Genomic DNA, 21,534 nt, shown 5'->3' with positions numbered 1-21,534 from the left:
GTTGTGATGGAAAACTGCCTCTAGATGTACTAACCCCATTTTTAGAGTCTGTAAATTTTTACCGACTCCTACAAAGGATTAAGAAATAGATAAGGAATCATTATTTAGAAGGGGTATGCTAGGCGCCCCGTCCCAATAGAAATATCTATCCAGACGTGTCAATAGATAGGGTCTGAAACAGCAATGGTAATCTACTGAAATTACTGACTCCAAAATTGAGATGGTATCTATTCGCAAAAGAGGAGGAGTCCATTGGGGACATAAAAAAAGCTTGTTTAGGACTCTGAGATAAACTAAAACAAGCATTTGCAATGCAATCTGTCTCGTCTTTGGGAACTTAACTGTATTAAGCTATGCAGCACATTTGCCTGGGTGCTGAAACGTCTACTGTTCTATAACATGGAGGGAAAGTAAGCACCAAACTGCGTGACACGCCAGGTATGGGAACACATGGAGAGGAATATTTCCTTTCAGAGGCAAATGGTATAGTCCAAAGCTCTGTTTTTAATACAAAATCAGGGCCTTCGGTGGTCGTATCACTAAAAATACAAGGTTTGAAAAAGCATTATTGTCTATGGGTGCTTTTGGAAGACAATTTCTATGGACTAGAATATAGAGAATGCTACAGTGATTCTGGTATTTTACTGACTTTTGCTGGTCGTTTTCTATCAAGAAAGTTAAATAGAGGCAGTTGCCAGAAAAATTAAAAAAAGAAAGTCCCTCAGCAGAAAGCAATTCTGGTATTTTACTGATCTCTACTGGTCGTTTTCTAACAAGACAGTTAAATAGAGGCAGATGAACAGAAAAAAAAAGTTCCTAAGCGGAGGCAGACAAGTCCTAAGGCTGTTCTCCAGAGCTCATGAAGTACATGCACATATAAGTATATACTAAAGTATATATATTAAAGTATATACAAGAGGTCTCGAATGCTCTACCTAAAAACGAAATTTGCAGTATTTCACTATCAGGACATGCCACACACATCAGGTCATGTCCCACCTTTCACATATACTAAACCCTGCCAATAGGGGTACTTTGGGCCTACCTTAGGGGTGCCTTACATGTAAGAAGAGGGGAGGTTAGGGCCTGGCAAGTGGGTGCACTTGCCAAGTCAACATGGCAGTACTAGACTGCACACAGGCTCTGCAATGGCAGGGCTGAGACCCTTTCAGGGCTACTCGTGTGGGTGGCACAATCAGTGCTTCAGGCCCACAAGTAGCATTTGGTTTACAGGCATAGGCACACTCAGTGCATTTTACTAGGGGCTTGCCAGTAAATCAAATATGCCAATCATGGGGACAACAATCCATAATAACAATTTACAACACAGCACTTGCACTTTAACACTGAACAGCAGTGAGAAAGTGCACAGAGACACTAAACCAGCCAAAAACAGAGTCAAAACCGGGAGGTCAGAAAGCAAAAAAGACAGGGAAAACATGCCTAAAGATGCCAGGTCTAACAGTCTTCATGTTACACGTTGTTCTCTTTAGACAACACCCCGCATTAATGTCTCTTCTTTGCATATGAATGAACAAGTGACATTTTATTCTGTGTTAAATGTCACAGGGGTGACTTCTAAGCACATTGAGTTAACTACTTTGTGGTGTCTCCGATAGTATAGAACTCATCAGTTCCTCGAAGGGAAAACAAATACCTTGCTACTGTTTAAACATCTGCGTTTGTTATGTTGTGTTAAATGTCATCCAAGTGGCTTCTAATGAATGAAATGAAATGAAATTTGATTTGTAGAGCGCATGGCTGCCCGAAAGCGTCCCAGAGCTTGCTTAGGGAACCCGTGCTGGTATTCCCCTGCGAGATAATCCATTACTGGGCATCCCCAAGGTGAAAGCCAGGCATCCCACTGCGAGGGGCCGTTGTGGAGATTAAGCAAGCTATTGCCCAGAGTTACAGAGTGGAACTCCATGATTGGAATAGGCACCAAGGCGAGAATTGTCAGGTCTGGGAAATTTTTGAGCCCAAGACCCGCCGAGGCGGGGAATTGAACCCTGGTCCAGGCCAGACCTCTGCATCAGGGTCTGCCGCTCCAACCACTTGAGTCACACTTCTCCCACTTGAGCACTATCGTTTTTCAACGAGGAGGGCAGAGCACTCTAAAAGAGCTCACTACAACGTAAAGATTTTCTTACAAAGTGCTACACTTTAACACATGATAAGTCATGTTTTACTATAATATTCGATGCTATGATTGTTGTTAAGGACGCTGTAACTGCTTGCCTATTCATGTGTATCTAAACAATATACAGGCCTCTTTGTATAACAAGCATTTGCAATGCAATAGGTCTCGCATTTACCTGAGATTAAGCTATTGGCATTGTAAATGACAATGCCTATTATTTTTGTTTTAAATAAAAGACATTGTCATTTTAAATACCAATAGCTTAAACTAACGTAAATGTGAGACCTATTGCATAGAAAATGGTTGTTTAAGTTTAAAACTGAGCACAACGCCTCTCCAAGGACACCGAGATGGCTTCTTTTTTTTACCTTAAACACTGAGCGCGGTGTCCCTTAAGCGGTGCAGTGCTCAGTGTTAAAGTTAAAAATAATAAAGAAACCGAGCACGGTGTCCTTGAAGCTGCGCCGCGCTCAGCTTTAAAGTGAAAAGAAAAATGAATAAACGGAGCGCACTGTCCCTGAAGCGGGCACCGCACTCACTATGAAAGTTCAAAATAAATGTAAACAGAGCGCGGTGTCCCAGATGTGGACCCCGCTCCACATGAAAGTTAAATTACAATTTTTAATGGTTGCGGTGTCCCTAAAGTGGGTGCCGCTCTCATTATGCAAATACCCCAAAAAGCAGTCGCCATTGTACCCATCAGTGCCAATAACACTAATAGTGCTCATTCCCTAGATAAAGCAGGCCATTGAATGAGCCAAGTAAAGGTCCAGTTGTTATGGGCGGCAACAAATGGAGACAAGGCGAAACCAAGGCAGGACTAACAAGCCCATTTACGAATAAGAAGCCACAATTTAAGAAGGACAATGACACAAAAACAATGACAAATATGGGCGGAGAGTGGGCGGGGCTGCTAGTGCATACCCTAATACAGCATGCCTCGCAGAGCGACTAGCGTATGTGCGCTGCAACGCTAGGCTCGAACTAAAAACCAGGGGATGGTTCAGTGAGAGAGCCCATCCCTCCCAGTCAGACAGACCTACAGGCATCAGGCACGGTGTGAACACTCTTCACTGACCACACCCATCAAATACCAACCCTGAGGGGTCAAGCCAACTTTTCACCAATCATTCCATGAATAACCTCGCAGCTAGGATTGGGAGGATAAAACCCTAACCCTGTCCAGGACATGCCACCCTATGGATTTCCAAAGGTGTAAGTCTTGCGAAATTCCTTGCTATTAGCCTTGGCCTAGTTAAACAAAAAAGCAGAGCAAAAAAAGATACTGAAACCATTCAAGCTCTTTACAGGGAGATGGTCTTTTCTGCAAAAAAGATCATCGCCAAATCAACATGACGGTAGACGCCTCTTTCGTGGCGGGAGGCAGCGGGTGCTGCATTGACCAACAAAGCCCTTCCCTGATTTTCTCGGTTCTAGGATCGAGGTCAAAAATTCCCATACGGAAGTGGGAGGAAGACAGACATTATTTTCCTCAGTGGATTCCAAGGGTGACAGATCATGTGTCCCTGCTGTTAACAAAGAGAGTTATCAGATAACCTTGAAACAAGCTCCTATGATAAACCACTTCAGACCTACTCCATTACCAAAGGACGAGGCAAAGAGACACGCCATCCATCCCGGAGTACATGCCTTGCTGCAGAAAAAGGCAGGAGTTCAGGTACCAGGAGATCGACAGGGAAAGGATTCTCATTCCAAAGTCTGATGGGAAGTACCGGACTATGATCGATTTAAAGGGTTCGACAAAGTTTGTTCTGGTGAATCATGTGGGATTGCATCTCTGCGCACGACCATACCTTGCACATCCAAAGGACATTATCTGGCAACGTTAGATTTTACACAATGTGTACTTTCAAAAGTCAATCTTTCCTGACATTTGCAGTAGAGGGCATGTACTTCCAGGTTCAACCGTTGCCACTCGGTCTTCGCCCTCCCTTTCCATCTACGTCAGGAATCACCTGACCTTCCGGAAAATTCCTTAAAACTTGGCTGTTCCACAAATCGGCATAAGCATCTGAGTCTACTCCGTCCGCTGACGCTGTGAGCGCTGGGATGCCGCAGGGTAGCGTCGCATTTTATACGTTTTTTTTCATTCATTCATTCATTTTTTGCACATCGCCAAGGGTCTTCACAACGGTACCAGTAGTAGTAGCTGTTCTACAGTTAAGAGGAATGTTGTTGTGCGCTTCCTCATTTACTGAGGAGCAGGATTGTGTGGCGATGACAACCAGCATACTACAGGAGTTGGGCTCATCCTGGATCTACAAACACTTCAACTGATAGCAGCTCTTTTCGATATTCAGATGGGAGGCGCGTGCCATTGGAATTATGCGGCTGTAGAGGCCCAAATTATGCTGCAGGGTTGAGTAAATTAGGCGACAGGAAAAGGCAAATAATGCTGTGTAATGCAGCACATTTTGTAATAGTCTTACTTCATTATTTTGTCATTCGAGACCTCTTGTATATACTTTAATATATACTTATATACTTTAGTATATACTTATATATGTATGTACTTTTTTGGTTCTGGAGATCAGACCTAGGACTTGTCTGCTTCCGCTTAGGGACTTTTTTTTCTGTTCAACTGCCGCTATTTAGCTGTCTTGGTAGAAAACAACCAGCAGAGGTCAGTAAAATACCAGAATTACTTTCAGCTGAGGGACTTTCATTTTTTTATTTTTCTGGACACTCCCTCTATTAAACTTTCTTGTTAGGAAAAAGACCAGCAGAGGGCAGTAAAATACCAGAATCACTTTAGCATTCTCTAGGTTCCAGTCCATAGAAATTGTCTTTCATGAGCACCCGTAGACAATAATATTTTTTTCAATTTTTTATTTTCAGTGATATGACAGCCGAAGGCCTGATTTTATATTAAAAACAGAGCTTTGGACTATACCATTTCCCTCTGAAAGGCAATATTTCTCTCAATGTGTTCCCATACTTGGCATGTCACGCAGGTTGGTGCTTACTTTCCCTCCATGTTAAAGAACAGTAGTTTTTTCAGCACCCAGGCTAATGTGCTGCATAGCTAAATACATAAAAGGTCCCAAAGGCGAGACCGATTTCATTGCAAATGCTTGTTACATTTTTTACCACGGTCTGAGGATTGATCGCACCTCATTTTAACACCCACATACAGCAATAAATAACAGACAGGCGACCCTTGAACCTTTAGAAAGGGCCTTACCTCTGTGTGGCAACCTTATTTACTGCAGTTTTAGTAACTTTTGAACTGTTTGAGCTAGAAACATTTTTGTGGGTAAAAATCGGCAGATTATGCAGCAGATTATGGATTATGTGGCAAATGCGGCAAATCTATAATTATGCACAACATGCTGCAGCCGCACAATCACATGGTTCCAGTGGACCTGAGGTATACCTTCCTTGCACCATGATCTTGACTCTTCAATCCAAATGTATGACTCTGTTACCCTAGACCCAAGTTGTGAGAAGTTGGCCTGATATATGATGTCTCCAATTCTGGGGGCACCTTGTATTAGTCCAAACAATCCCTTATGGTGATGGTTGTAAGTCAACCTTATAGACAAGCTATCCTAGGGGTAGCATGGACTAAGCAGCCTTAAAGGCTTAACTCAAGAGGGCATGTGAAGCCAGCTGTTTTACCAATCACAATCCTGTAATATCAAATGAAAGGACACCACACAAGTTATATATTATGAAAATATATGTATTTATTCTCAGATAATCCTCTATACTCTTTATGAGTATAGAAGCACAAACGTTTAAACAAAAGCACAATAAAACATATGAAAGTTGCACAATTATGGATGAGGCCGGGGGCCACTCAAACCATATACTAAAATAGTGGTATAAGTATCACTACTTGAACAGTGGTAAGGCCTGAGGCCTTGGGAATCGCTGGGGCTATTCGGGATTAGCAGTGGTGAAGTCGGGAAAAGCCCGCGGGACTCTGGTGCAGCGCTTAAAACACACGCATGCACCAATGCAAAGTCAATGGTGCGTAAAAGTTACAAAGTTACTGTTAAAGGAGTCTTCCGACTGGACTAGAATTACCAAACTTTAGACTTAGACACTAGAGGTGTATACCAATGCAGGAGCACCGGCGTTCATGAGTTACCTCACCCACAGGAAGCGGGTGCATAGGTGCCAAAGTGTGTCGGGTTTCGTCACGCAGTCTGATGGTGCCTGGAGATGAAGATGCTGCAGGCGTCCGGAAGAGAGGTGTCCGGTTGGATCCAAGGGTGGATCGAAGATGTAGAGTGCATGAAAGCAGAGGGGACAGAGTCTGGGTCACTCAGCAGTGTCCAGGGTGGAACCAGGAAGGAACCAGGCAATGTCGGGCGCAATCAGGTGGTTGTAGTGAAGCTTGTCTCCGCTGCCACGTGGACTCTGGGGCACCGAGGATGTCCAGGAGTGGATCACGAGCTGTCCAATGAAGGCTCTCGCTATCGGCGGTGTCGGCTTCCGGATTGGAGCAAACAAACCTTGGCAAGCGCAACCCACGCACGATTCGAAGATCGCTTTTTACTCAGACCAACAAGGTCAGAGTGGGTGCTCCTTTTCAGGGGAGCAAGGGCCAGTCTAGAGCAACCGGACTGGCAGAGCAAATTCAAAGGTTCATCGGTACTGGGGCCGCTAGCCAACGGGAAATCGACCGGACCAACGCGTCAAGCAGCAAAATGCAGAAGGGCCCACGCAGCACTCGGTGAGTGTGGAGGGGGTAGCTTTGGTGCAAAAGCTACTTGGGGCTTAGGCTTCTCAAACCCCAATGCACAGCGTCGAGGAAGCCTCGGGAGCTGCACGGTCAGCACTTCGTGGTTTTTCCAAGATGGCCGGCCCCACGCTTCAGGTCGCCTCCATTGGTCTCAGATTCGCTGGGACTGTGGATCGGGCTGTTGAAAGGCGGGAAAGCTGGGTCTTGTTGATCTCTGTCGCTCGAGTTCTGGCGAGAACTGCAACAAAGCAAATGGTGAGGCGCTGGATGGTGCCTGTTTGCACAGGGTGGTCACTCCTTGACCACAAGGGAGATTCTTCAGTCTTCCACGTTGAGTGGGATGTCGAAGGGTCCAGAGTTCTGTATTAAAGTTTCAGTCAGGATAATCTGATGTGCGCTGGCATTGCTCCCACCTTTATTCCAAACTAGTGGGCTGGATTACCTGCGAGGTCCCTCCTATGGGTGGGACCAGGGAAGGGGGTGATTAGACCCCTTTCCCTTTGACCAGTTTCGTGCCAGGACTGGGGCTGGTGAGCCCCAGAACCGGTTTGAACTGGACTATGCATGGGGTGCCTTGTGCTCCCCAGGCAGTGTCTAGTTTCTTTCAGCCCTCCATGCCCCAATCCACTATCTCTTGTCTGGGGTGGTGTGACACCTCCCTGCGACAGGAAACCCTTTGTCCAGGCCTCCTCTGCCAAGTTTTGGTCAGCAGCAGCAGTAAAGTAACATGTCTTCTCCCTCTAGAGGGGTGGAATGCTATCCCCGTCGCCAGGACTGGCGAGGGGGTAGTATTCCAAAACGTATGACTCCAAACACGACATGTTTTGATAAAGCCAAACCAAAGTTAGCAAATAACCACAAGGATTATAATGCACTTAAGAGTATATGGTATGGCAATATCCTGGAACAGCTAAGGGAGTTGGTCCCGACAGCTGCAGACAGGCTCAGCTCATGCTAGAGCACCATCTCACCTAAAACCAAGCACTCTGCCTCCAGGACTGTTAAGGCCTGCCATAGGAGTGACTTATAGGTATATATGTGTCCAGATATAGGTTTAGATATAGGTATACTATATTTAAGCAAGGGGTGATTACACCACCTTGCCCCAGCTGAGGGATCAGCCAGTTGTGTCGATTTAAGTACCAGCCAGGGGTGGCAAAAGATATGCTGCAGCCCCTGGTAGGCATTGGATGCACCTATGCCCTAGGCACCTATAGTGCACTGTATAGGGGCTGACAAGGTGTCCAGTACCAAATTGGTTATGCACCTAGGGTGCATGAAGTCCATTTTAAGAGAGAGCAGATAGCCTGGGGCCCTGATTTGCAGGGAACCAGGCCAACTAAGTCGAAAACCAGGTAAACACTAGGCAAAAAATCTGGGGTAACCTTAGTCAGGTATCCACCCTCCTACACAAGTGTATACAAGGCTGCAGTTGAAAGTGCAAGGGGTGAAGTCTGCATCAACAGCTGTAGTTCCCTTGTCACAATACCACCCAAACTCACAGTAAATCATCTCTTGGGTCACTGGGCACCAAACCCCCTCAATTACACACAGCTGATTCCAGTAACACCATAGATATCACAAGATCTGAGTTGATGGTTGGTGAAGGACAAGGTAATAGGGGGAGTTACTCTTCAATATCCATGCTCAGTCCTGACAACAATAAATCTCAGCATCTGGGGCTGGGGTGCAACTCTGGAGGATGAGGAAGTGAAGGGTTCTTGATCCGAAGTGGAGAAAACTCGGTTGTACAATTGGAGATAACTGTTGGTGAAGTGGAAAGCACTGCAGTTCCATCTACAGTTGAAGGGCAAATATATATATAGTGGTCAGAACAATCAGACCCTCTGCATTTCCTCACAGCCCTGTTTACATTCACATCCAGACCTATATTGTAACTCAACTGATGCCTCCTCTTACAAGGAGGAAGGTTTAGGCTTTGGGATGAAAAGACATACTGCTTTTATGGCTGCGAACGAGGAAGGGTCCATATACTTAAAAAAAAGGATCACTCCTGTGAAGCAATAAAATAATGTTGCGTGCCCGATTTATCTCCTGTAGTAAAAAGTCTCCCTGTACTCTTGCATCTAAACTTCATTTCATCTCTGCCTCACTACAAAGATGCCAATATAAGGTGGGTGGAAATGGATCGCCCAGCCCTCAGAAGCCTGCCACCGGCACAAATTAAGCACTGGATCGCCCAGACCTTGGAAGCCTGACACCGGCCCTACTTAACATCAGGGTTACAGAATACCAAGGCTGTCCAATCTTGCTTCCACCTGAATCCTCATTCATCCACCGCCACTCACTCCCGCCCCTTTATCTCACTCTCCAAGGTTCTTTTTCATCCCTGTTTTCTCTCCTTGTCACTGTTTCCCTTCATTTCTCTTGCTCCTTGTCTCCTGCTTTAGTGTTTTTCTCTCGCTTGTTCTGGGTCAAACCCTGATGATTAAAAATAAGTCCTTGTCCCGAAAAAGAGTGCTGGTGGCCCCACCGACTCATACTAACACTGATTGCTTCCCTCCAAGCAGGAAGAAGTTTTAAAACTTGACTGAAATACGCCCCCTGAATGAGTCACATTGCCCCACCTGACAATAAACGTTACCTTCTTGAACCCACAGCTTCAGGAGGGGCTATTTGAAGATTCCTCGGTGGGACCCTGACTGAAGCAGCCAGGACTTGGCTCTTAACTCAAACCTTTGTTTTATGCCCACCTCCCCGACTTGTCTTGGCTGCTTGTGAGACTCCTGGGCAGAAGAGTTGGCCTAAGGACTAGGGCGATCGACCTTGTATCTGGGGAACCGGGTTCGAGTCTCGGCAATGACGCTGAACATCCTGTGATTCTGGGCAAATCACTTAATCTCCCCGCGCTTTATAAAAATGAATGTGTCCTCATGTAATGCAACTGGTGCTATGTAAAGCGCTCTGATACCCAATTCGGGTCAAGTTTGCGCTATACAAAACTCTGTGAAAAGAAAAAAATCTGGAATCCGCCTGTTTTTTTAGTGCAAAGAGCCCCCTGTCTACGGGAACCAGCCTGAACAACGAATCCTTAACAACTAGTGTATTAAATAACAAAACCTTAACCTCCACTTTTACCAGAACCACAACCTCATTATCCACTACTGTACATCAAATCAAATCAAAGAAACTTTATTCGATTTTTTGGATTAAAAATCATAAAAGTCCCATATTAAAATTTTACATAATGCACTTTAAAAAAAAAAATAGAAAAATACATTCAGCGCTTACATCTTTATATACCACTTAAATCTTAAAAACTCTTCTTCGGCTGATTCTTAATTATTATAACAGGAGTTCTATACATTAGTCCAAAATAGGTTGGGTTTCCCACATTACGCTTTTCCTTTTTTTCAATATGGACTACTGTACGTGAACAACGACAACCTGAACTGCGACTTACTAAACCAGGGGTAAATGTCAAAACGTTAATAATTAATCTTAAATGCAAGTGCAATTATAATAAAATAATTTGGAACTGGATGTTGGTTTCTGGATATATTTAATAATTTAAGAATGTGTAATATTATTTTAAAAATTAATTTGTACATTTACTGAAATTAATTACGATGTAGAAATATGTATGTTTTAATTTAGCGTGTTAGGTCAGTAGATGGCACTGTTGGTTTGTTTCAGTGATGGGATTAAGATTAGTGCTCAATGCGACTGTTCTCTCTGGTTGTCAAAGATGAAATGGTTACAAAATGGTAGATGGCTGTTTTTTAAATGTTTCATTTAAGTGAATTATTTTTACAAATAAAAATATGTACTGTAATCTGATTTAAAAAAGATATATTTTCTGCGAGAGCTGTATTTTTGTAAATTTGTCAGTATTTGTAAAAAAAATTATTAGATTGAAAATGTTAAGTTTTTTAAAATAAAATTGTTTAATTTAACCCGTTTACCGCAGAGCAAATTCTACAGCGGTGCGCGCGTTCCATTAGGTGGGCAGGGCTGCGTCGGCCAACGGTCATGCGCAGCACCAGGGAGGGAGCACGGAATGGGTTAAAAGTCTTGTTTCATTTAATTACAATTTGTTTCCGTGTTTCAAACATGCGATTTTTTAAACGTAGTGGTAGATTCCGGCAATATGAAAAATGATACATTTTCGTGGTTTAGTAATTCATTGTACAGAGCGCAGTGGTTTGGCTTTGGCAGTGGTGTAGCCTTCGTGGTTTAGGCATTCGTTGTTTAAGTGGTAGTTGTTTAGTCATACAACCGTGCAGTTCTGGTAGATTACCAAGAAGGTGCCTGCAAGTGCTGTATCCTGAGAAGTACACTGCACCCTTTGCCTCCTAGCTTCTCTTGCGAGAGCTGGAGCTCCGAGCAGCTACAAAGAGAACCAAAAGTTTCATCTTGCATCACATATTGGTTTCAGGACTCTCTTTGTGAACCTGGAGAGAACTGCAAGGAGCTGCCCTTCAAGGAATTAGTTGTTGCATGAGGTACTGAGACAGACAAGTTGTGATTGTTAAGTACTAGTGCGAAGTGCGTGCTCATTTTGCCAGTAAATAATCAGCATTTCATCCATTCAGCATTGCCCTGATGGTTGCACAAAACAAAGCAGAAACCAGACGGGGGTTGCTTGAGTTCTAATTCAGAGAGGGTTGGTCCACACAGAAGCTGGATCAGTAACAAAAAAAATGGACGGGAATACGCCCTACTGTTGGAAACCTCGACGGTGCTCAGTTTTTATCGACCTCAGAAGGATGTAGGGCTGAGGCAGCCCTGCTAGGATTCACACCTGTTACGCTCAGACCTCGGCAGTGAGTGCTCAAACCACTCACCAAGCCCTGCCACAAATGGCAGAAAGCCGAGTTGAAATGTAAGAAACGCATGCCCCTAAAAATGACATGTAATTGGAGAAACTATTCAGCCACAAAGAGGCAGTCAGTCACACGAGGAAACAATGCTGAGCTGCCACACACCCGGCAGAGAAAGGCGACCAATAGTCCCGAGAGAAGTCACCAGATCCAACCGGCACCAGGGCCATGATTTTCAATGGTGCTGCAGGTGAAGTGGCGCTGGGGCTAAAAGTTGTCAGAACTCCTCTTAACACCAAATATTGCTATTATTTACTGCTAATTAAGCAGTCACAAGAGCAATTACCTTGCAGGCACAAGGGTTATGATTTCAATGGTGCAGCAGGTGCAGTGACACATGGGGCCAAATTTCTAGGAATCTCTTTAAAATTACAAATATTGCAATATTTTACTACTAAACAGGCAGTCACAAGCGCAGTTACCTTACAGGCAATAGGGTCTTGATTTGATTGGTGCAGCAGCTGCAGTGGCACCAGGGCCAAATGTGGTCATAACTCCTCTAAACACCAAATATTGCTATATTTTACTGCTAAACAGGCAGCCACAAATGCAGTTATCTTGCAGGCACTGGGGGCAGGATATGAATGGTGCAGCAGGTAGAGTGGCACCGGGCCCAAGATTTGTCAAAACTCCTCTAATCACATATTATTGCTATTACATCAATTCATTCCATTATTTCCCACTTTCATTTCATTTTTTTAAATGTTGCTATTACTTACCCATACTATACCACTAGTAACAGCACAATATATTGCCTTTTTGTACATAAACAAGCCATAACACTTTAACAGACTTTCTGTAACTTCTATTGTACAACTACTCAGCAAGCTACAACTTACAAAAAAATACGCTTATTATTAATCACACAGGCGAAACCTAATACATTTACCAATGCTTGTTTTAATTTACAGTGTTGGATCGGCAAATAAAAAAAATATGCAGCTCAAAAGCAGCTTTTATTTTCATGTGCGAGCAGGGGGAGCAACATGGAGACGTGGGTAGTGGGAAGTATTACAAAGGATGCATTTGAGGAAACACAGAGGGCATGGTGGGGGAACACAGAGGGCCTGGTGGGGGAACACAGAGGGCGTGGGTTGAGGGAAACACAGAGGGCGTGGTGGGGGAACACAGAGGGCGTTGGTTGAGGGAAACACTGAGGGCATGGGTGGGGAAGACAGATTGGGAGGTGGAAGCAACACAGAGAGGGGTGGGTGGATGGAGGCAACACGGAGTGCAGGGGTCAGAGAGAAGCTACGAGCGCGAGAGAGAGCAACATTGAGCAGGTGGGGCAGAAGCACCCAGGCAAAAAAGCTAAGTGTGGGGGGAGAAGTACATGAGAGCAAGTACAACATGGATTGGGTGGGGGAGAAGTGCATGGGTGACATACAGCAACATAGAGTGCAGGGCTGGGCTGGGAACAGAAACCGGCCCTGGCAAACTGCTCTGCTGCTGCCCCCCCAATTTTCCTGGGGTGAGGGGGAGTGCAGCCCAGCAGTTTGCGAGGGCCGGTTTCGGCCGATTTTGTTACAGGGGGCCGTGATTACCGCCCCCCGGTAACAAAAACGGCCCCCCATGGGCACAAAACCGGCCCCCACCCTAGCGGCCTACCGGGGAAACGCCCGGTGCCCGATATGGCCAGTCCGGCCCTGATCGAGTGCGGCCAAGGGAAAGAAGTACACAAGATAAGAGGAAAAGAGCTGGAAAACATGTCAACTGTCATGGAGTGCTTAACCCAAAAGATAGTATTTGAAAAGCAAACAGTGGAAGGGCACAAATAATGCTTCAGGGGAGGGACAAACACAGGAAGAGGAAGGACAGCCCACACAAGTTAACGGATGAAAATAATGCAAATGTGAGAGGCAGTTAAGCCAACCAATGGTAAGTAGTGGGCGGGCTGTAAGCCGACATTTGCAGGCACCTCGTGCTCTCTGGCAGGCTAAACGAGGAAAGTGGCTTTGTGTATCTGGCGACTTAAGAGAACAGAAGCTTGTTTCTGTCAGCGAAAAGTATTTCAATCAGTGGTGCGAGCGAGACACCCTGAGCTTACTCAAAGATACGACCACAAAGTTACACATGAAATGCCACAACTGCAATGGTATGGACGATTAAAAATGGCCAGCTAAGTGCAAACAACTACCAGAAATGTTGGACTGAATCTGGAATACACCCCGGGTCATCTTATCGTGACCCACTGCGACAGAAAGAAACTAGCCCGCAGCTGCGTCTGACTGGAGTGGACTTCATGAAAGCTCAAACCCTGGTGAAAGATGAATGAACAGGCACCAGGGTCCGTTACCAGAGGCTTTTGTGAAGAACCCACCACTAAATTGTGCCTCTTTAATAATGTTTTCTGCACCAGCTTGTTGGGGTAGAGACAGTGGGTGTAAAAAGAGTGAGCCTTGGTAAGGCCTGTACCAGCGCCTTGAGACCCACACAGGTGAGTGGCGCGCTCTACAAATGTATTGATTGATTGATTGATTACAGGTGCTCACCAGCCAGACGAGCTTCGGGCTTTAACATGGAAAGAGCAGACAGAGGGAGACAAAGAAACCCTGCAGTTGGTGCAACATACAGAACTTAGCATGCTTTGACATGGGATGAATGTTTTATACTGCAGCTGCTACTTGTGACTGGGGAGGGAGGGAGGGACCATTACAAAGATGTGTTTATGAGGTAGAGCACAGCTCTGCCCCATTACGGATCTCTACCGGACAAAGTTTGGGTACAATTTTGCTTGTGGGCAAATTACAGTTTATTGTAAACAAACAATGCTTGTCGTGGGTGACTTCTCCCCTCCCATTAATTTATTTATTCAGTGTTTTATATAACGCCAACATGACCTTTTTGGGTATCAGAGCGCTTCACAGAAATATAGTATTCACGTTAACACAGTTCGATAGCAGGCATTATACATGGAGAGCATAAAAAATGACTTTTGAGAGCAGCAAAGACCTTGACTCCTTCCCTGCCCTTACCTGGATAGGGACCCATCCATTGGTGTCCTTGAAGTACAGAGCTCGCTGGTCCTTCCGGAAGGCGACGGCGTTCTCCACGTTCAGACGCTCGAGCTCCTCACGAGTGGCCACCACGAAGATCTGTTGGGGAGGAGAGGCGTGAGGCATTGTGGGAGCCGCAGGCACGAGCAATGGTCCCCAGCCTTTTGCAATGCATGCAGAAGAGGACATCAGACAACACTGAACAACATCTCCTCATTGAAATACACCTCTATGCATGGGACTTTTCAAAATTTGAACCCTCTTCATCATTTTGTACTTATTTATACCTCTCTATGCCTTTGTGCACCTCTTCAAACTTCAGAGTCCTCCAGGCTTCTCTGTGCCTCTTTCTGTTTATACATCTCCAGAGATATTTGTTCTTGTAATTATATCTCGTTCTACTGCAACATAATTATTCATACATCAGTCTATCTATTTATTTAATCTTTCTGCATCTCCATGCATTTCAGGCATCTTTAAGGTGTACTACGCTTTACGCCTCTTTGCACACCTTCGCACCCCTCTACATCGCACTAATACGGGTTCTACTTAGTTTTACTTTTTCATGCCTTTGCATTTTCCTTTCTTGCTCTTCTTACGTTGTTTATAAGTCGTCCTTCCAAACCAATTATCAATTATCCCTATTTGCACCCAATGGCATAACTAGAGTGTTGAAGGCCCTAATAGAAGCATGGAAACTGGGTCACTTATACCAAACATTGTTAGTATTAAACAACCACTAGTTTGGGTGCAGAAAGCCCCTTAAGCTAAAGTGGCCCCGGTGCCACTACACCTGCTGCAAGGCTGAAAGCTATGCACCTGTTTACTATTTGAGCACAACAACTCAAGAATTGTAACACTTAATGGAGAATACTGAGCTCAGACATAACATAAGTGTGCTTAACGGTGTCAAATACCAACATATTTTAACAGAAAACTTCTAAAAAGCACTCACCACTGGCTCATGCGGCACACCCACACTACTTCCATGCCTCCCACTGCTTCTCCTGCTACCGGGTCCTCCTACTGCTACTAAAGCGGGTGCTTCGAAGTGGAAGAGACCATGCAGGAAGCTGACGAAAGCTACCGCAACTTTGCAGCGGAACAAACTTAGGCCCAGATTTAAGATTTTTTTCACGCAATGCAGCAAACACCTTACTGCGCTGGCTGAAACGGGCAGGGCAGGAATGAGCATTATCTACCACGATATGACGCATTCCTGGGCTCTCCTTGCATTGGTGCACTCAGTGCAGCTTAGCGCCAATGCCGGCACCCTTGTGCCGTGGTGCAAGGGTGCCTGAGTAACAGACAGGATTGTTTTGTAGGCAAGAAGGCACATCTTTCTGCACAAAAACAATTCTTAGAGGCATTTTTCTCTTTCTAAGTGTGCTGCAGAATGAGGAAACAACAAGGAGAAATATATTTCTCTTCATTGCACCTCTATCGGAAAGACATACGATTCTGACGCATTCCCAGGTCTAACAATCTTGGTAAATCTGGAAATACATCAGAATACATGGGTGGATGCGTGAGAATGAAAAGTTGCTTATCTCTAATCCTAGTTCTCTTCCAGGGGAATCCTCATCAAAGTCATAAGCACTAAATAGTCCCCCCTCCCCGAGGAGATCCGGAGGCATTCTTAATTATATTATATATACATATGAAATAAACTTTGTACGTAGTACCATACATATATATCTGTAGCCTAAAGATTACATTGAATTTTCATTTTGAAAAGAATCAAATTATATAGAAATATGTCACTGATAAAAAACGACAATAGAAAATCTTTCACAAACGTTTTTTAAAAGGAAAGGGAATATAAGACAATGTTAGCCAATAGGCTGCTATTCAAGGAATAGTAGAGAAAGATGGCACTGTGCCTTTAAGAACCTCACAGTAACCCCTGCATCCCGTCATGCCTCACAGGTGACAGTTAGGTCAGGTCATTGTTACGAAGATTAGGAATCCTGGGTAAAGTAGTTGTTGAGAGCTATAATAATTTCTGTCCAGGGTGGTGGGAGGGTTGCTAACGCCTCTGATAAGGATCCCCCTGGAAGAGAACTAGGATTACAGGTAAGCAATGTTTCCTTCTCTTCCAGGGGATCCTCATCAATAGGCATAAGCACTGAATAGAATAGTGAGCCCATCCCACTAAATTCTGACATAAAATAAAACTCGACCCGATAATCACCCAAAAAAAATTCTCAAGGGAGCCTGTCCTACTTGAGTATCTGATTTAGAGTCTGAATCTAGACAATAATTTCTAGTAAAGTTATGTACAGATCTCGATGTAGCACCTTTACATATTTCTGGAATGGGAACTGTAGGAAACAGGGCTTTTTGCAGGTTTCCCCCTATTGTTTACCCCCATTTTGACTACTAGCTGCTGGTTTTTTAGATCTGAGAGTTCACTGAGGCCTACTAACCAGACCCCAGTGCCAGTTTTCCTCACTCATTATGTTGACTTGGCTATCCACAATTGTCAAAAACTGACTTACTTATAAGTCCCTAGGGCACCAAGGGCACCAAGGGCACCAAGGTTTTGTAAGGGTGAGTGTCTACCCTGGGATGCAGCACTGTTTGTGCCACCCTGTGTGTAAAAGGTACAAAATAGCACCCAACCTTCCACTGCAGACTGGAAGGGCAGTTGTCACCCTGCCACTTTGACCTTGCCACTAACATTAAGGGCAAAGCCATCACTTCCCTTAATAATATATATATGTAGGCCTTCCGTAACGAAGGCCTATAGAGTCAAGGAGCGGTATATATATATATATATATTTTTAAAGTCCTAATCCAGCAATAAGATTTCTTAGAGTATGGAGATCGGAGGCCCCTTTATCTCATTTGGATCGGGTTTCAAAACGACCGCCTTCTATCTCTCTGGGGAAGCGGTTTGCCTTGTCCTCTGGGGCCCCCTTTTTTCCATAACTAGGTACACGATTTTTGGAAGTGTTAGTTTAACTATGCAGGCTTAGTCCAGAAATATCTTCTTATCTACTGTCCATCTTTGGGGGATGGGAGAGTTTATTAGCGTCAAGTTGAGCTTTACCGCGGAGTGATCTGAGAGATGTTCTGGTGTATGTTCTACTTTTTTATATGTTCAGTTAAACAACTGCTGACCAAGAAGAAGTCAATTCTGGAATCATGGCCTAATCTCTTATTTTTAAAGGTAAATTTATGTTGTTTATTCCCTTTTTCTTTCCAGATATCAACTATCCCTAAGTCCCTAATACAGATTCCAACCCACTCTCTCATTTTTGGTGTTGAAAGAGATTTTCCTATCGGATATCGATCTTCCTTTGGGTTTAGTAAAACATTAAAGTCACCTCCCAATATTATGGGTGAGTCAACTGTCAGTAAGTGAGAATACAGATTTTGAAGTGGTTCAGGGTCGTCCACATTTGGACCGTAGTAACCCACCACCGTGTACATGTTGTTATAAATTTTTGCTTTTAACCTCACCCATCTTCCCTTCTTATCTATTTCCGAATTTTCAATGACTGCTTTAAGGGATTTCTTGAAGATGACTGCCACCCCTTTTACATTACAAGTCTGGTTTGTGGGAATACAGTGTTCTATCCAGCTTAGGCTTTTGCATATAGGCTCCCATTCCTCCATAGTTAAGTGAGCTTCTTGAATTATTATTATCTGGCAATCAATGTTTTTCAGATACTCCAGGATTTTTGCTCTACGTTTTACTTATTCGCTGTCCATTTACATTCCAGGTTAGGACGTTAAGCGTTTTTCTGCCCCTCCTGAACTTGTATTAATCATCCTCGGTCCAATTTATACTTTTAGCTTGGCGACCTCTCAACTCCCCGTAGCTTGTTTTTAGGACTTTATTATTTTTTTCATTTTTTCCCCCAATTTGCTCCCCACCTTGTGACATACTTTCTCTTTTTCTTTTTTTTGCTTTTCCTTGGTGAGCATAATTGTGTTTAGCCCCCACCCTCCCCCCCCCCCCTGGAGAAGCCTCCCTCTTCTTTTCTCCTCTGGGCATACACTGCCCATTTTTGAGCTCCCTGACATAAAGTACAAAAATTGTGCACTTTCCTTTCCCACCTTTAAGTGTTTGCCGAGACCTGTCGACATATATTAATATTGTTTTAGATGTTAACTTGTAAATTATTAGTTATTGATTAGGAGTGAGAGTGGGTGTGAGAGTGGTCTTCCTGCTGGGTCTTGATTTAGTCTATGAGGTTTTCCACCTCTTTTGGATCTCTTATATTGAACATTTTATTGTTCCACATGATCCTTAATGAGGCCGGAAAACGCATTTGGACATTTGCACCTAATGCTTTTAGTTGTGGCATGTGTTGTTCCAGTTCCCACTGTCTGTCTTGAGTGGTTTTCAAAATGTCGGATCTAATCCTACAGGACCATCCATCTTTAGAGAATGAAACCGCCTTTAGGCCCTCACTTAGAATCCGTTCCTTTAGTGAGTAGGTCATAAAGTTAATCAGTATTTTCCGGGGTTTTTCCTTTGTTTGCCTTTTCTGAAAGGATCACGATGTATCCTTTGGATATCTTCGGTCAGATTGGTGGATTTGGTCCAGGGAATTAGTTCTTCTAGAAGCTGGACTGTGAAACCCTTTATATCTTCCCCTTCTAAGCCTTCAGGAATATTTAGTATTTTTAAGTTATTTCTTCTGGCATGGTTTTCCATAGACTCTAGCCTCTCGCTGAGCTCAATTCTTTAGTTTTAAGTTTATTTATCTCTTTATGATTTGCTTCCGTTTTCCTGTTCAGGGTTTATATTTCTCCTTCTACATGTGTAACTCTATCAATAGGAATATTTATTTTTTGGTCGAGTGTTTCACATGTTTCTTGAATCTTTGTCTGATTTTTTTCAGAGATTGCGAATTTGTCTCTTAGCTCTCTCGTCATTGCCCCCATCTCTCCCAGGATCGTTTCCGCCTGAGGCTCGTTAGAGGGATCTGCACTAGTGCTAGCAGGGGTACTGCTGTTGATACTGTTGCTACAATTTTTGGTGTGGGCTTTTTCTAAGCCATGGTCTTTTCGGGGTGGAGATGCTTGGTCTTGTGCGTTTCTGGTATCATTCATCTGCTCTACATGCTTGCCACCTCCTTCTAGTTCTTGATTTTCTACAGTGACCAGTGCTTGATATTTGTTGCTTGTTGGTATCCCAAAGCCTCCTATTTCAGGCTTCTCTGCCATTGTTATGACTTCACTTCTGTTTGGTTCTGTTTGGAGCTCTCTGGTCCTCTCTTTACTTGTACCTCTTTTTTCTTGTACCTTGAAAAAGGATCTGAGTGATGGTGTGATTTTTTTGGGTACTACACAGCCCAGGCTTTGCTAAACTGAGCCGGGTTGCCCTTGAAAGAGGAGCTGTACACTTTTTATTTCTTCTTTTTGTTTATTTGGGGGTAAGGTGTACCTTGCCTCTATTTTATCCCTTTCCTTGTCCTTGTTTTTGTCGCTATCTTTGGCTTGGTTAGGATCTCTAGATTCTTTAGGGGTTTTAGAGTCCTTAGTTACTCTTATACTTTCCAGCTCTTTGATGGATTTTGTATCCAAATGTCTATTCTTCGAGCTTCTCAGGCTATAACGACCTCCGATATACCTCTCTTCTGCCAAGCGTTTCCTTCCTAAAAGGGATCTTTCCAGTTTTCCTGTCTTGTAATTTCCACCTTCCACTTGTTCCCACTCTCTGTTCTTCGCTGCAGCTTCCTGAACTAATTTCAACGACCCACTAGTGTCCCCAGTCTCGCAAACTTTTGGGTAGGAAGAACAAAATATGTCTCTTACTGTGTCTTGCTGTTGGTCTCTTTCCGTCCCTCTTCTTTTCAATCTTCCTTTCAGTCTTTTAAAGGTGCAGTCATCAAATCTAGTGTTGTTAGATTTTATAGAATGGCCAGAGGTAGATATAGTGCTTCCCCTAAAGGAGACGCGATGAGCAATATTGGTATTTTTCTGATGTGCTCTGGCTGCTTCTGTCCACACTACCAACGAGCCCTGATCCACATGGCTTTAAAATTCGTGTGACTCCAGTGCTAAGCAGTTCACCCTTTTCTCCACTGGGTGTCAGCCTTGCCTCATTTGTCTTCACCAGCACTGCTTTCTTGTGGCTCCCCTTCTCTTCCCCGATCCCCTCGCAGCTCCTCAGCCCGAATACTTGAAAGCACTTAGCAGGCACGGAATGCTCAGGGGCCCGTTCGTCCCCCAACAAACCTTCTCCCGCTGCGGGGAAAACTGCCAATGCACCCGCCTCCAAGGTCCGGACACCGCAGGACACCGCCCAACAATCCACAGGGTATGCTCGAAATGGCTCTCACTCTCTTTTCCTTCGCTTCTCCTCTAGTTTACATTTCGCGTCTCATGTGGGCATGTTATTCTGTGGCGCTGTAACTCTCCGGCAGGGAGCTCGCGACCGAGCTTCTAGTCACCCGCCATCTTCTCCTCCCACCAATATATGATCCAAGGAGCGGTATATTATTAAGTACGACATATACTTTAAATGTGTCTTTGCAACAAAACCCCTAAAGTTGTTGTTTTGCTTTGGAAAAGTTAGTAGTCCCATTGGAAAACACGGCGTTGATCTTCTATTATTGGTCTGGACCTCCTATGATATTCGTTTCGCTTCTTAAGACCAACCGCCTTCAATGTTCATCTTTGTTTTCATTCTGGACCTCTTATCATCAGCATGAGACACAAAAAGAGCGTTTCCGGAAAACAGCTAATTTTAAATTTGGTGTTGTGTCTTTGGGTTAAGTCCAGTTAAGCTGAAGCAAGATTACCTACGAGCACAGAAACAATGACAATATCCATGGACTGCCCACCTTCATTCAAGATCTCTTGGAAATCTTGCATGGC

At 44.2% G+C, this 21,534-nt stretch overlaps 1 protein-coding gene across 1 annotated transcript in view; it reads right to left on the bottom strand.

Annotated features, from left to right (window-relative positions):
• Window positions 1–21,534, bottom strand: part of COLQ (collagen like tail subunit of asymmetric acetylcholinesterase) — a 367,702-nt gene that overhangs the window by 32,604 nt on the left and 313,564 nt on the right. Inside the window, exon 14 of the mRNA XM_086942196.1 lies at window positions 14,674–14,793. Coding sequence (XP_086798322.1) covers window positions 14,674–14,793 — 120 coding nt within the window. The remainder of the gene's footprint in view (window positions 1–14,673; window positions 14,794–21,534) is intronic.

The sequence above is a fragment of the Lissotriton vulgaris genome, chromosome 10 (genome assembly GCF_964263255.1).
Source record: "Lissotriton vulgaris chromosome 10, aLisVul1.2, whole genome shotgun sequence".
NCBI lineage: Eukaryota > Metazoa > Chordata > Amphibia > Caudata > Salamandridae > Lissotriton > Lissotriton vulgaris.
The sequence above is the reverse complement of the archived record's forward strand: the minus strand, read 5'-3'. Positions and strand labels throughout refer to the sequence as shown.